Genomic DNA, 16,102 nt, shown 5'->3' on the forward strand with positions numbered 1-16,102 from the left:
GATCCCTGACATTTTTTCCTATTTTCCCAATTTTTTTTTATGTTTAGAGTGCGGAATTTTTTTTAAAAAAAAATTATGTGGGGTCCCCCCTCCTGAAACTTTTTAACCCCTTGTCCCCCATGCAGGCTGGGGTAGCCAGAATGTGGAACTCCGACCGATTGGGGCTTCACACCCTGACTATACCAGCTGCAAAAAAGGTCCCTTAATGCCGATTTTTGTTCCGGGGTATCTGTTGGGGGGGCTCCCCAGGTTTATTTTGCCCTGGGGCCCCATTGTTGCTTATACCGGCCCTGTCTGGTATGCACTATAGAGGTGCCCTGGTATGTATAAAAGCTTGTAAAAGCAGTTTAAAAGGTGAAACGAGGCAGCTTACCTCAATGATGAAATCTTTATATGAATAAAAGATTATTTTGCACAGGCAACACATTTCGCGGGTCTGAGCCCACTTCCTCAGGCCAATAACAGTGCCAACTACTTCATTTGGTCCTGGGATCCCCTCCGTTCGAGATGTTGACCTCGCCAGGTCATCATCTCCTGCGCCTGTGGGAGCGCCTGTGGGAGCGCCTCTCCTGGTCGCACTGACGTGGTTCGGGAAGACTGTGCCTGCGGAAGCACCTTTCCTGGTCGCGCTGACGTGGTTCGGGGAGTACTGCGCCTGCGGGAGCGCCTCTCCTGGTCACGCTGACATAACATTAGTTATGTTAATTAAAATAGATAGGTAATATAATCTCTCACCCACCCTGTTTTAAAAGAACAGGCAAATGTTTGATTTCATGACGGCAGCCATCTTTTTGGTTGAAAGGAGGTGACAGGGAGCATGATACACAGTTCCAACTGTCCTGTGTCCTGAGCACCACTCCCAGTTGCTAGGCAACGTGAACAACAACATAGCATCAGCATCAGGGAAAAAAATATAGGCTTTTTTTCTTTGATGGGTGGAGCTTAGTTAAAAATGCAGCTAAAAATGAAGCTTTGGTAAGAAAAACAAAGTTCTGATGCTGTGAAACTGTTAAAGAAACACTAAGCCTTTTCAGTGCTGCTGAGTAGATTTTTAGTCCGGAGGTTCACTTTAATGAAGTGCAGTCGGCAGTCGCCGGAGGTAGCTCGGAAGGAATACGCAAGCGGTGATTTTATTTACAGAAGTAATGATACAATCAGGGATGGGAGAACGACTTAATTTAATGTAAAAATCAATAGCTGGTGAAATAAAGACGCTGCGGTTATGTTGTGCGTTTTATCACTCGGGAGCCTCCGCGAGATTAACCGGGGGATTTAATAAGAGCGTTCCGGCTCCACCGTGTGAGGATTAGGAGGACAGAAGATGCCTCGGAGTCATTCCTGAATCCCGGAGTAGCTCTACGGATGGGAGGATGTGATCTATGAGAGCTAACCGATAGATTCATCGACTGCTCGCCTCTGTAGTAATCACGCAATGTTAACAGGCGGCTACGACTCCGCGATTGCTTTACACTTCATTACAAGAGGCTGTTAGAGGCGATCTATGCAGTCTCTAGTGCCAAACAGGTCATATAATACGTGTATTCCTTATGTATATACTGTATGTCCCACTGCCCTCTATATATAATAATTACCTCTTGTAAGCCTTGTACACACACACACACACACACACACACACACACACACACACACACACACACACACACACACACACACACACACACACACACACACACACACACACACACACACACACACACACACACACACCTGGCTGCCCGCCTCCGTTGAGAACCATCTAGCGTCTGTGTGATACCTTATTTGTCACACCCATTTCCTGCTGCACCACTGATCAACCCTAACCACCCCCCTGCTGATGCCCAACCCTAACCACCCCCCTGCTGATGCCCAACCCTAACCACCCCCTTTCTGATGCCTAACCCTAACCACCCCCCTGCTGATGCCCAACCCTAACCACCCCCTTTCTGATGCCTAACCCTAACCACCCCCTTTCTGATGCCTAACCCTAACCACCCCCTTCCGACGCCTAACCCTAATCACCCCCTTCGGATGCCTAACCCTAATCACCCCCTTCGAATGCCTAACCCTAACCACCCCCCTTCTGATTCCTAACCACCCCGCTGCTGATGCCCAACCCTAACCACCCCCTTCCGACACCTAACCCTAACCACCCGCCTACTGATGCCCAACCCTAACCCCCCCCCCCTGCTGATACCACCCCCCCTGCTGATGCCCAACCCTAACCCCCCCCCCCTGCTGATACCAAACCCCCTGCTGATGCCCAACCCTAACCACCCCCCTACTGATCCCCCCCCCCTCCCTGCTGATACCTATCCCTAACCACCCCCCTTCGTCACCTAACCCTGACCAATGCTGATGCCTAACCCTAATCATCCCCCTCCGACCCCAACCCCCCTGCTGATGCCTAACTCTAATCATATCCCCCTTCAACACCTAACACTAACTAACTAACTACTCCTCTGCTGATGCCTAGCCAACCCCCTCTGACACCTAACCGACAGCACTCCCTTGCCCTACCCTCACCCTCCCCACTATGATGCCTAATCCCCCCACCAAAACCTAACCAGCCCCCCCCCCCCCCCTGCAAATTTGCTGATATATACACAGCATAAAAATGAGAAATGGGGGGCCATGGAAGTTTGGGCACCGCCTTAGTCACCGAAAGTAATTTTGGCTGTGGGGGAATTTTGGCCCCAGAGGCCTCCGGTGCCCAAATTTCCTGTTCTCCCAACTGAAAGCCATTCTCTGTTCTAGAATCTAAAAGACATTTTATTGTTCCCACACGGTGACTTCCTCCGTTGTGATGAGTGAAGGAGATTTCCGGATTAGGATAGGAGGAGAGGTTACATTGTAGGAGTGATGTATTATCTCTTAGAACAGCACAGCGTCTAGTTGCATTTGCTTTAGTTTTCCCTGTTGCTGTAAGCAGGTCACATGACAGCCCAGGACTCACCTCGCCATTGTAGCAGAGGCGGCCGTACCACTGCTTAGACTTCTGGTGCTGGTAGAGCTCTAGCGTCAGGTCGGAAGCGTACGGCGGCCACTTCTCATCGAAGATCCCCAGAGCCATGAGGAGGGGAATAATGGTTACATCGTGAGACGCGTACAGAATGAGCTTCCTGCAAACGGGAGGAAACGGAATCATTATAGAGAAACTACTCTGAGATCTTCAAGAAACTCCGGCCTCCAACAGAATAGTGGTTTCTAATGTTTCCCTGATTTGCACCAGAACAACTGTCTTGCCGCGTGAATGTGACAGTTTCATAACACCAAGCGCAGAAGGAGTGCTGAAACTGGGGGGTTGGGTTATTAAAACTGGAAGGCGTTGTGACTGATCCAGCAAACCCGGGACTGCAGTGATAAAAAGGAAATAGTGGGGAGTGTTTAAAGTTTAGTAAACGAGCATGGCTCGGCTGTCCTGTATTTTTCATATTTCTTTCTGCCGACTCAACAACAGAATCATCTTAATTTTTAAGACGACAGTGGCAATCGCAGAACTCCCACTGGGCCTTGCTGTCTTCTAGGAGGGGAGGCATGACTAGAATGACATTTCTTAGCCCTCCAAATCAGGATGTGCTAGGGGCGTGGCTGAGCTGTCACTCCCCTGTATCATAGGTGAGAATGCTGGGGGTGTGGTCCAGACTGGAGGAAGGAGGATGGGTTTGGACAGCAGATTGCCCAGAGTCTGCTCAGGGGACTCCGCCAGTCCGTGAGAACAACAAAAAGCAGTAGTGGCTGCATTTCCTGTAAAACACAGCCATTTCAGGGCATTTTTTAACAATATATTTTTATCTTACAAGAGTAGGGGAAAGAGGAGAGCACCTGATAAGCAAATGTTATGACAGGAGAGGAGATTTAAATTCTTTATGTGGGTGTCTCATGACCACAACAACATCAACTGTTTAGCAATATTTGCTTTATTCTGGTATGACCCAGAAGGTTGAAAAATATTGCCAATTAATAACAGGCACTTATTTAAAAAAATCCAGTCCAGGTATTCTGGATCATTCGTGTTGCTCAGCCTTTAGTAAACGAACCCCTGGTTATGAAGGATGCTTCCGCTAGTCTGGAGACTGCCTTTTCTGTGGGGCTGTTAAAGAACAAGCGACACCCATGCTAACCTATAAATAAAAAACACATAAGTAGATAAATACTACTTCTACTTACATAACAGATGTATTGTGCTATCCACGTAATGATTCCTGTGAATTTTATAAAGGAAAAGCAGTAAATCCTATTCTAGGCAGTGGCCATCTTGCCAAGCTAATGCTGACATCATATCCTCCCTGACTCTTGTTTTCCCCCCTCCCTTCTCTTGCTCATTGTGTATTCATTAGCTGCCCTCCTCCCAGAGTCTTCAGACACTCCCACTGAGGTGTATACTTGGAACTGCACTGTCTATTTTTTTTATTTACACATCCAATCACTGAGTCACCTCAGCCTTGCTTGTTAACACAAGTAATCAGAGGGTGTTTCTGATAAGCAGCTAGGCAGGGAAATAAATGGAAGAGGAGGAATGTATTATAGATAAAAAGAACTCCCAGCATTCAACTCTTTAGTACTGTTTGGCACTAGGGCCAGTGCACCTAAAGGATGTGATAACTACAAACCATAACAGCAGAAAAAGTTTTGCAAGTTTTGAATGCGGGATGAGCCTCTTTATCACTTAATACAGTTGCTGTTTAAATTTGATTTTTATGGTGACAATACCGCTTTAAGTGCCTCAGGTCAGGTATTGGACACGCCCCCTGTGTGCTGGTGGAGCTGAGCAGAGGGTGATGATGTCATGTCACCACTGTACCAGCTGGAAAGGCTTCCTCGTTCCAAAGCATTCCATCATGGGAACTTCTACAGTACGTGTAAGTAGAAGAACTTTTTTTCAATACTATACAAATTAGGCCCAATTTACCAGTGCTGGAGCTCATCAAAGAACATAAGCGATTCAGTGATGGTGATCTGGATTTTTTTTTTTAAATTGTCTATTAGTTGAACAACCCCTGGGTCATATCAGACTATAGCAAGGAATACTGAATGGTTAGATGTTTGGAGAGGATTGGAAAAAAAAATTGCATTCTCCCAACAAATCCCAAACATTTTTTAGAGTGGTCCTTGAGATGATGTTAATTACAACAGGGGTATGTGAGCTACTTAAAGGGGTACACGCTGCAGTCATGCTGTGACGCACTACATACGAAGTGTTTACCTGGACGATACATCAGTCGGGGCCCCTCTGGCTACGTCCAGCATGTTATTCTGTAGGGTGTACAGGAACGGCCCCACCATCATCTTCAGGACGTCCCTGCAAAGCAAGCATCTGTCACATGACAAAATCAATTCATTTGCCGCACTGAGAATTAAAGTGAACAGGAGGTGAGAGGGATACGGACGCTGCCATATTTATTTCCTGCTAAACAATACCAGTTGCCTGGCAGCCCTGCTGATCCATTTGGCTACAGTAGTCTGAATAACACCGGAAACAAGCATGCAGCTAATCTTGTCAGATCTGACAATATTGTCAGAAACACCCGATCTGCTGCATGCTTGTTCAGGGGATGTGGGCACATGTGTGCGTTCGTCACACATCCTGATAACGCTTACCGTTCTTACTGCACACATGACCGAGCCACTCAGCCCGACATCTTGCAGCATGTCCGACTGATACATGCAACCAATTTTGGCCCAAAATTAATCGCATCGTCGATCGGGCATGCGCTTGGCGGCACCGATTTTCATCTGATACGATAACAGTTATCAAATCGGATGGTCGATTGCCCGCCAAGTGACCATAATTAGGCGCACAGCTACAGGCATGCAGAGGTACACAGTCTCCCATATGTAATTCACTTTTTCTCCCAAGTTTTCCTCTCCTCTGAAAATTGAGTATTTTGTGGCTTGCTTGTGGTTTAACAGGCATTTTATTAAAGTGAATGTTAAAGAGGAACTTCAGCCTAAACAAAAATACTGTCATTAAGTTACATTAGTTATGTTAATTAGAATAGATAGGCAAGATAATCTCTTACCCACCCTGTTTTAAAAGAACAGGCAAATGTTTGTGATTTCATGAGGGCAGCCATCTTTTTGGTTGAAAGGAGGTGACAGGGAGCATGAGACACAGTTCCAACTGTCCTGTGTGCAGATCACCCCTCCCAGTTGCTAGGCAACGTGAATGAAAACATAGGAAATCCCATCATGCTTTGCACAGCATCAAGGAAAAGCCGCCCGGCAGTTTTCTTTGATGGGTGGAGCTTAGCTAAAAATGCAGCTAAAAATGATGCTTTGGTAAGAAAAACAAAGTACTGATGCTGTGAAACTGTTAAAGAAACACCAAGCCTTTTCAGTGCTGCTGAGTAGATTTTTAGTCCGGAGGTTCACTTTAAGTGGAAAAAAAAGATACTTACCCATGGACAGGGGAGGCTCTGGGTGCTACAGGGCCTTCCCGTTCCTCTCGCGGTCCCCGCGTTCCAACACTGGATCCCCCGGTAGCAGTATCGGGCTGATCAGTTGAATAATGCTCTCTGCCGCCGCGGGAGGCATTGGGAGCCTAAGTGCTCCAGAAGACTGGTGGTTCCATACTGCGCAACAGCACTACCTCGCACACTCACACGTGCGCAGTACAGAGACTTCCAAACCCTCCCACAGCGAGAGATTCAAACGGGGGTGACATCGCTGGAGTGCGGGGACAGTGAGAGGAGCAGGAAGACTTTATAGGACCCAGAGCCTTCCCTCTCCTTAGTTAAACATCTGGGTTTTTTTTTCAATTGACATCAGCCTTAACAAGGTGTAACCACATCACTTAGGAGAAAACTCAGAAGAACAATGTAATTGCTTATGGGGCAATATCTTTTTGAATCTGAAAAGATCAGTTCTAAAAGGCAATACTTATAATTGACATGAATCCACATGACTGTTCTGTGTATGTGTGGTATAGAAGATATACTGTACACTGTATACCTGTTTGGTCCCATAATGTAGGACACAATATTGATGGCTTGTTGCTCCGTCTTCTGCAGATGTTTCTTGTATTTCAGTGAGAAGGGGAACCCGTGCACCTGCAGAGAGAAAACAGTAAGACACGCCGCAAACTGAGGGGGGCGCTGTACAGATAGTGAAAACAACATCCAATCAGCAAACTGCAATCCCTGAATCGATATAGTCACTGGCATCTAATGTCCTTTGACAAATAACATTTATATTGCGTTTTTCTCCTGGCGGACTCAAAGCTGCAGCCACTAGGACGCGCTCTATAGGCAGTAGCAGTGTTAGCCTAAGGACTAATTACTCAATACAGTAGGTGCTGGCTCTGAACCCAGGTCTCCTGTGTCAGAGGGAGAGCCCTTAAAGGGAACCAGAGACGAAGCACCCTTGTGTATTTTACCATATATATCAGTAAGAACATTAGAGAAAACACTTACCATGCTCTCGGTTTCATCCTCACTGCTAAAAGTGTCTGTTATCAGCTGTGATAAGAATCCCGGACTGAGCATTCAGTCTGGCTTTGCAGGGATTAATTATAGCTGAGTCATTATAGCAGAGCCACAAGGGGGCAGGCTTGGGCTTGAAAAGACACCAGAGAACACAGACTCAGCTATAATCTTTCTGTAGCAAAGGTAGACTGAGTGCTCAGTCCGGAATTCTGATCAGAGGTGATAACAGTCAGATTAAACAGAGAACAATGAAACAAAGAGCAGATTAGGTGTTTACTGTCATGTTCCCAGTTTTATAAGGTAAAATACAAGAGGGTGCTTCATCTCTGGTTCTCTTTAAAGAGATTCTGAAGCGAGTATAAATTTACTTTTTTAACATGCAGTCATGTTAATCAGTATAACCGCTGCTACAACGCCGCTATCCCGCGGCAAAACGAGGGGTAAAAACCCCCCCAAATCCCCTCTGCAAAATCCACGACATTCTTGGTGGTGGATTTTGTTGCTCATGGAGGCAGAGCTATGAGCTGCAGCTCTGCCTCCATGCGCGTCAATCGCCGCACGGATCTCCGCCTCTCCCCGCCCCTCTCTGTGAAGGCAGATTGAGAGGGGCGGGGAGAGGCGGCGATCAGCGGGGATTGACGCGCTGAGAGGCAGAGCTGCAGCCATAAGCTCTGCCTCATCAGGAAGCGCTCCCCGGAGGTAGGAGAGGGGATTTGGGGGGTATAAACCCCTAGTTTTGCAGCAGGATAGCGGCGTTTTAGCAGGGGTTATACTGCTTAACACGACTGCCTGTTAAAGTAAATTTAGACTTGCTTCAGAGTCTCTTTAACCATTACACTCTCCAGCCATCCGCTATCCAGAGTTCGATATGTTCTTACCTCACCTTAACTCTTTTACTCCTATGTCTGACATTGGCATTTCCCTGCATAGGTCCAATGTCGGACACAACCCGACCTGGCTGCCTTTAGGTGATGCTGTTGCTGGATTAAATCTGACACAGCCTCATCCTCTTCCGATCAAAGTCCGACGCACCAGATAAAACTCAATGGAGGCGGTCGATAATGACCACCTCAACTGAGAATCCAGCGTCTGTACGGCAGACCCCGATGTCTCCTGATCACTCAGCCAGCGACTCGCCTTGTGGATTACTTCGGCCTAGCGACAGGAGATAACATTGTTCTCCTACACTAACTCCACCCACCACACAACGTCACTTCCAGACCTCTCTGCCCACCCTTGCATGGAGCAGAACATGTTTCTCACTTGCAAAGCTAGCAACGTGTCTGCAAAGCACCGGCCCGGCAATGTAGCCCAAGGAATTGGCACCTGTTCAATGTAGGGTGACATGGAGTGTGTGTTCAGGCCTCTACCCTTCTCCACTCTACAATTACAATTTAATTGCTGTCATTTTAAAGATATTTTTTCTGACTTCCTGTCTGGGCAGGAAGTGTTAGAAGCAGAGGACATGGGAAGACACTAAAGATACAAATAAGGTTCTACTCACTTTCCACACTATCCAAACAATCCTACAATAAAAATTGGTCCTGGGATTGGGCTGAAATAAAAATCTCAATAAAGATCCACACCAACCACTCGGATGTCTCCTCACCAATAGGCCCTGAATTCTGATTGGCTGGTGTGGGCGGTTCCACAGTTTCCGTTTTACCTGTTCAGCCAGCAGGTTGTCCAGCAAGAGAAAGAAGTCCACTTCCTTCGTGTTGTCAATGTTCAGATCCTGCTGCAGCTTCTTTAGATCGTCGTCCATGCCTAGCTGGCTGGTGGCGTCCGCCATCCGCCCACTGCAACGCCAACACACAAGTTATAGCAGGGCACCCCGGGTACTGACCTGCATGTAAACCGACTACAGGACAGTATTTTTATCATGCATTCACATTTTCCACGGCACATTACAGACTACATCAAACATTTCACATCACTTAAAGAAAAACCGTGACCAAGGACTGAACTTCATCCCAATCAGTAGCTGATACCCCCTTTTATATGAGAAATCTTTTCCTTTTCACAAACGGATCATCAGGGGGCTCTGTATGGCTGATATTGTGGTGAAACCCCTCCCACAGTGTGATGTCAGGACCAAGGTGCTGGCATCACGCTGTGGGAGCCTTGTTGCATTGTGGGAAATAACAGCTGTTTGCAACTGCCAAAAAAGCAAGCAGCTTCTCCTTCCCGTGACATCACCTGCCAGCAGTAAAAATGTCACCATGTGATAAATGTCAGAATGTAAGTCAGGGAGAGGAAAGCTCTTACAATGGACAAACACTGACTAGATCGTTTAAACATAATTATTGTAAAAATGAAGCACTTTGGTTCATTACGTTATTTTCACTGGAGTTCCTCTTTAAGGCCCATGCTGTGGTCACTATGGTAACAATCAAGCTCTCATACTGGGTCTCTGTGTTTGCTAGCATTACTGAGGATCTGGCATCCCCCAGAAGCCACCCTGGTGAAACCTGGGCTAACTGATGGGGAGCGGGAGCAGCGATTCACTTCGGGCACCTGATCCAACACCACAATTTCACCAGAGACAATCACAAATGATCGTTTCAGACACAATAAAAACCCCTAGACTGTGCACAAAGCTTTAGCAGATCAGGCTCATAAAATATTCAGATTAGTGCTGCCCAATAAGAAATGACTTATGATTCTGAATACAATGAACAAGTACAGCTCCTCTCCAGTGCAGCCCTGAGCTGTGAACATCTCTCGGCAGTGTGAAAGTGGAAGCGTCTCTGCAGGAAGGTAGTCTCACCGCAGGCTTCCAACTCTACAGGGGAAGGAAGTGGTGACAGTGCGGTCGGCTCCCTAGACTCCACACTGCGGACTCGCTTATTATTCAGGTGACAGCAATCTGCAGGACACACTTCATATCCCAGCCAAGTGTCCGGCAACAGCACTACTTCCCCTTCTCTTATTTACACTCCGTGTACAACAGCAAGCCAGAGGCCTGAGCCTCTGTGTCACCCAAACACACAACACACACACACACACACACACACACACAACACACACACACACCCAAGCAAGACGGAGGCCTGAGCAAACACACTGGGTCACACACATACACACACAAAAGCAAGCCGGAAGCAAGCAAGCCAAAGGCCTGAGCCTCTGTGTCAGCCAAACACACACACACACACACACACACACACACACACACACAAGTCGAAGGCCTGAGCCTCTGTGTCACCCAAACACACAGGGTCACACACAACAGCAAGCCGGAGGCCTGAGCCATTGTGTCAGCCAAACACACACACACACACACACACACACACACCCACACCACGGCAAGACGAAGGCCTGAGCCTCTGTGTCAGTCAAACACACACACACACACACACCACGGCAAGACGAAGGCCTGAGCCTCTGTGTCAGCCAAACACACACACACACACCACGGCAAGACGAAGGCCTGAGCCTCTGTGTCAGTCAAACACACACACACACACACACACACACACACACACACACACACACACCACGGCAAGACGAAGGCCTGAGCCTCTGTGTCAGTCAAACACACACACACACACACACACACCACGGCAAGACGAAGGCCTGAGCCTCTGTGTCAGCCAAACACACACACACACACACACACCACGGCAAGACGAAGGCCTGAGCCTCTGTGTCAGTCAAACACACACACACACACACACACACACACACACACACACACCACGGCAAGACGAAGGCCTGAGCCTCTGTGTCAGTCAAACACACACACACACACACACACACACACACACACACACACACACACACACACACACACACACACACACACACACACACACCACGGCAAGACGAAGGCCTGAGCCTCTGTGTCAGTCAAACACACACACACACACACACACACACACCACGGCAAGACGAAGGCCTGAGCCTCTGTGTCAGCCAAACACACACACACACACACACACACACACACACACACACACACACACACACACACACACACACACACACACACACACACACACAGCAAGCCGAAGGCCTGAGCCACTGTGTCAGCCAAACACACACACACAATCTGTTCATAGTATTCAATATATGTTGACTCATAATCAGGGCTGTGGAGTCGGAGTCAGAGTCAAGGAGTCGTAGCAATTTTGGGGACCTGGAGTCGGAGTCAGTGGTTTCATAATGATTTTTTTTACCAAATCCACAGCCCTGGAAAGTATTAGACTAAGGAGTCGGAGTCAAGGAGTCGGAGGTTTCATAAACTGAGGAGTCGGATGATTTTTGTACAGACTCCACAGCCCTGGTCATAATAATAAATAAATCATTCATTAACAGACCTGGTGATACTTTTCAGCCCCTTGCAACCCTGGTAATTGGGGTACAGAATTTCACCGCTGGCTTCACCAGTGACAATCGTGACTGGTCCTGTTAAAAAATAATGAGATTATGTATCCTATAATTCTAGGGTCAGACTTCACAACAAAATAAGACATGTTCTGCATTCATCAGTAAGCTTCTGAACGCCCCTCCCCCATCCTGGAATAGATTTTCCTGGTTTAAGTTCAGTGGGGGCTGAGACTAGTTTACCACCGACTCTTTGTTGATGTTTACAAGCCCAATGGGGAGATAAAGCCCCACCCCTGAGGAACCATAACAGATAGGGAGGGCAGCTGAGAAGCTCCACTGCATGTAGCTGCCGCCACGCGTACTTCTTTATACAGGTAATCCCCGACTTAGGAACCACCCGCTGATACGAACGGCCCCATCCCGTCACAATGATGTCATTTCCATGTGGGGGAAGTATGAAGGAGCAGCAAACACTGTCCATCCGCCTCTCTCCGCCACCTGCTGGGTCTTGTGCACGACATGCTTCCTGTATGTCACATGATATACAGGAAGCAGTGTCATACACTGCAGGGAGCAGGAGAAGTTTAGTACTGTTGCTGCTGTGAAGTTAGTTCCACCAGGCTGGGGGTGGGGGGGGGGGGCAGAGGCACAGAGGGATATAGAAGCAAAGAGGGGGACAAGAGCCATAGAGTGGGACAGAGCCACAGAGGGGGATTCAGGCGTACGTATATGTACACCACTGGTGAGCTAGGCACAGGGTGAGCCCGGCAGCATAAAATACTATTACTTATCCAAGTCGTCGCAACTTGGAGGAATATTTAACCCCTGAATTACCCTTCCGTGCCTTGTGCAGTATAACATTACTGCTATGGCGGCGCCTAGTTTCAGTGCTTGACGCTAAGCGCCATGTGCACAAACCACCTGCTTAGGATTTAGAGCCAAAGAGGGGGAACAAAGGCAAAGAAGGGGACAGAGAGGCACAAAAGAGGACACAAAGGCACAGAGGGGGAGACACAGGCACAGAGGACGGCAGAGAGGCACAGAGGGGGAGACACAGGCACAGAGGACAGAGAGGCACAGAGGGGAAGACACAGGCACAGAGGAGGACAGAGAGGCACAGAGGGGGACACACAGGCACAGAGGAGGACAGAGAGGCACAGAGGAGGACACACAGGCACAGAGGAGGACAGAGAGGCACAGAGGAGGACAGAGAGGCACAGAGGGGGACACACAGGCACAGAGGAGGACAGAGAGGCACAGAGGGGGGCACACAGGCACAGAGGAGGACAGAGAGGCACAGAGGGGGACACACAGGCACAGAGGAGGACAGAGAGGAACAGAGGGGGACACACAGGCACAGAGGAGGACAGAGAGGCACAGAGGGGGACACACAGGCACAGAGGAGGACAGAGAGGCACAGAGGAGGACAGAGAGGCACAGAGAGGGCTAGAGGGAGACACACAGGTACAGACGGGGATACTTGAGGCACAGAGGGGGACACACAGGCACAGAGGGGAACAGAGAGGCACAGAGAGGGCTAGAGGGGGACACACAGGTACAGACGGGGATACTTGAGGCACAGAGGGGGACACACAGGCACAGAGGGGAACAGATAGGCACAGAGAGGGCTAGAGGGGGACACACAGGTACAGACAGGGATACTTGAGGCACAGAGGGGGACACATAGGAGGCACAGGGGACAGAGGTGGAACAGTGTTCCGATTAAAGAACTGATTCAAGCCGTTATCTCGTTTTGTTATCACAGGGATGAGGGAAGAACACAAACTACAAACTATGGCCACTTCTAAGCCCCTCCCCCATGACACATGACCAGGAATCACTGACCTTCCTGCTTCTGCTGGTAGAGGCCGGCCAGTAAACACCGCGCTGACTCCAGGTTGCGCACTATGTTGGTGGAACGGACACTGAAACAGAGAGAAAATCCTTACAGTCAGCTGAATGTAGCTGAACCCCAGCGATTGCGTTTTGTCACTAATTTTTTTTATGCAATCATGATTTTGAATAAGCAATGCACTTGCATTGCAAAATTGCTTTAAAAACCGAATCGCGGTAGTGGACAATAACTACCGCGATTCCTATGTTGATAGCAAATCCTAGCAATTTAAAAATCGCTAGCGTTTTGCAATTTAGCAATTGAGCAGTGCAGTGGAAAAGGGCCCTTTCTCCGGGTATTGCATAGTGTCCACTGCTATCTTTCTTGGCTTTACCACTACTATCTTCCTTGGTTTTAGATAGAACATGGCTGCCCTCTACAGGCCAAAATCAGATGTTCAGGATTAATTTTACAGAAGCACAGATGACTTTTCTGCAGGTACTCACTAGACCTCTGATGGCTTAAACACCGGTGACAGGAACTGCCTCTCCTCCATGTATGCCTTGCGCAGCCGCGTGCCAAGTCTGAACATCTGCTGCATTCCCACAGTGGTCAGTTGCCCGGGAAACGTCCCTCCCTGTGACGAAAGCAGGACAATCACTCGCGTCAGGTGTGTGGGCGGGATTGTAACATTAATACACATCACACATATCAACATGCACAATACCGCCCAAAAGTGCAAAGCTGCCTTCTTGTAAAGAAATTCCAACACTAGGAAATTACAAAACATCTTTATGTACTTTCACAGAATCCTAATCTATTGTAACACGGTATAAAATGCCTGAATCTACTGATGTAGTCTATTAATTGACTGCATTTTTAGCATATTTTTTTAACTGCTGTGAGGAATAAAATACTGAAATCCCAACATTCCCTGATAATTATCTTTTTTCCAAAATATAGGATGCACCGGACGATAAGACGCACCTAGATTTAGAGGACAAAAATCAGGGGAAAAATGTAAGTTCTAAACCAGGTGCGTCTATGGGCAGTTTTCCCCAACCCTGTCCTCAAGGCAAGAGCTCCCCCACCATGTCCTCAAGGCAAGAGCTCCCCCACCATGTCCTCAAGGCAAGAGCTCCCCCAACCCTGTCCTCAAGGCAAGAGCTCCCCAACCCTGTCCTCAAGGCAAGAGCTCCCCAACCCTGTCCTCAAGGCAAGAGCTCCCCAACCCTGTCCTCAAGGCAAGAGCTCCCCAACCCTGTCCTCAAGGCAAGAGCTCCCCAACCATGTCCTCAAGGCAAGAGCTCCCCAACCATGTCCTCAAGGCAAGAGCTCCCCAACCCTGTCCTCAAGGCAAGAGCTCCCCAACTCTGTCCTCAAGGCAAGAGCTCCCCAACTCTGTCCTCAAGGCAAGAGCTCCCCAACCCTGTCCTCAAGGCAAGAGCTCCCCAACTCTGTCCTCAAGGCAAGAGCTCCCCAACCCTGTCCTCAAGGCAAGAGCTCCCCAACTCCGTCCTCAAGGCAACAGCTCCCCAACCCTGTCCTCAAGGCAACAGCTCCCCAACCCTGTCCTCAAGGCAAGAGCTCCCCAACCCTGTCATCAAGGCAACAGCTCCCCAACCCTGTCCTCAAGGCAAGAGCTCCCCAACCCTGTCCTCAAGGCAAGAGCTCCCCAACTCTGTCCTCAAGGCAAGAGCTCCCCAACTCTGTCCTCAAGGCAAGAGCTCCCCAACCCTGTCCTCAAGGCAAGAGCTCCCCAACCTTGTCCTCAAGGCAAGAGCTCCCCAATCTTGTCCTCAAGGCAAGAGCTCCCCAACCCTGTCCTCAAGGCAAGAGCTCCCCAACTCTGTCCTCAAGGCAAGAGCACCCCAACTCTGTCCTCAAGGCAAGAGCTCCCCAACTCTGTCCTCAAGGCAAGAGCTCCCCAACCCTGTCTTCAAGGCCCACCAACAGTGCATGTTTTGTGGAAATCCACAGAGGTCATTAATCAGCTCTGCTGAGACACTAATTACCTCACCTGTGCATGTTTGTGGTTACCTGCAAAACATGTACTGTTGGTGGGCCTTGAGGACAGGGTTGGGGCGTTATGGACCGAAAAACACGGTAAATTATTACGTATATGCAGGCGGTCCCCTACTTACTGAGATGTATAACAAAGGCGCCAAAGTGGTATAAAAACAATTAAACATAAGTTTAAAAAGGAGGAGGTAGTGTTGGACTTACCTTTTCCAAGCAGACACCAAAAATCATTATTTTATAATAATCAACAATTTATTCACAGTACTCCAATAATCTTTGGAGTACTGTGAATAAAATTGTTGATTATTCTAAAACAATGATTTTTGTTGTCTGCTTGGAGGGGGTAAGTCCAACACTACCTCCTCTTTTAAAAACTGTTTTTAAAGGATACGTCCAAGCAACTTAAAAAATAAAAAAACACTTACCTGGGACTTCCTCCAGCCCCTGACCGCCGCCCTGTGCCTTCGCCGCAGCTCTGGTGGCTCCCGAT

The 16,102-nt window shown here is 48.4% G+C and overlaps 1 protein-coding gene across 1 annotated transcript in view; it reads right to left on the reverse strand.

The window, feature by feature from the left end:
• Window positions 1–16,102, reverse strand: part of ACP6 (acid phosphatase 6, lysophosphatidic) — a 36,078-nt gene that overhangs the window by 2,174 nt on the left and 17,802 nt on the right. The window contains exons 4-10 of the mRNA XM_068266189.1: window positions 14,097–14,227; window positions 13,602–13,681; window positions 11,747–11,834; window positions 9,091–9,223; window positions 6,952–7,049; window positions 5,204–5,299; window positions 2,954–3,119 (exon numbers count right to left, since the gene is read on the reverse strand). Of these exons, the coding sequence (XP_068122290.1) occupies window positions 2,954–3,119; window positions 5,204–5,299; window positions 6,952–7,049; window positions 9,091–9,223; window positions 11,747–11,834; window positions 13,602–13,681; window positions 14,097–14,227 (792 nt within the window). The remainder of the gene's footprint in view (window positions 1–2,953; window positions 3,120–5,203; window positions 5,300–6,951; window positions 7,050–9,090; window positions 9,224–11,746; window positions 11,835–13,601; window positions 13,682–14,096; window positions 14,228–16,102) is intronic.

The sequence above is a fragment of the Hyperolius riggenbachi genome, chromosome 2, assembly GCF_040937935.1.
Source record: "Hyperolius riggenbachi isolate aHypRig1 chromosome 2, aHypRig1.pri, whole genome shotgun sequence".
Taxonomy (NCBI): Eukaryota; Metazoa; Chordata; class Amphibia; order Anura; family Hyperoliidae; genus Hyperolius; species Hyperolius riggenbachi.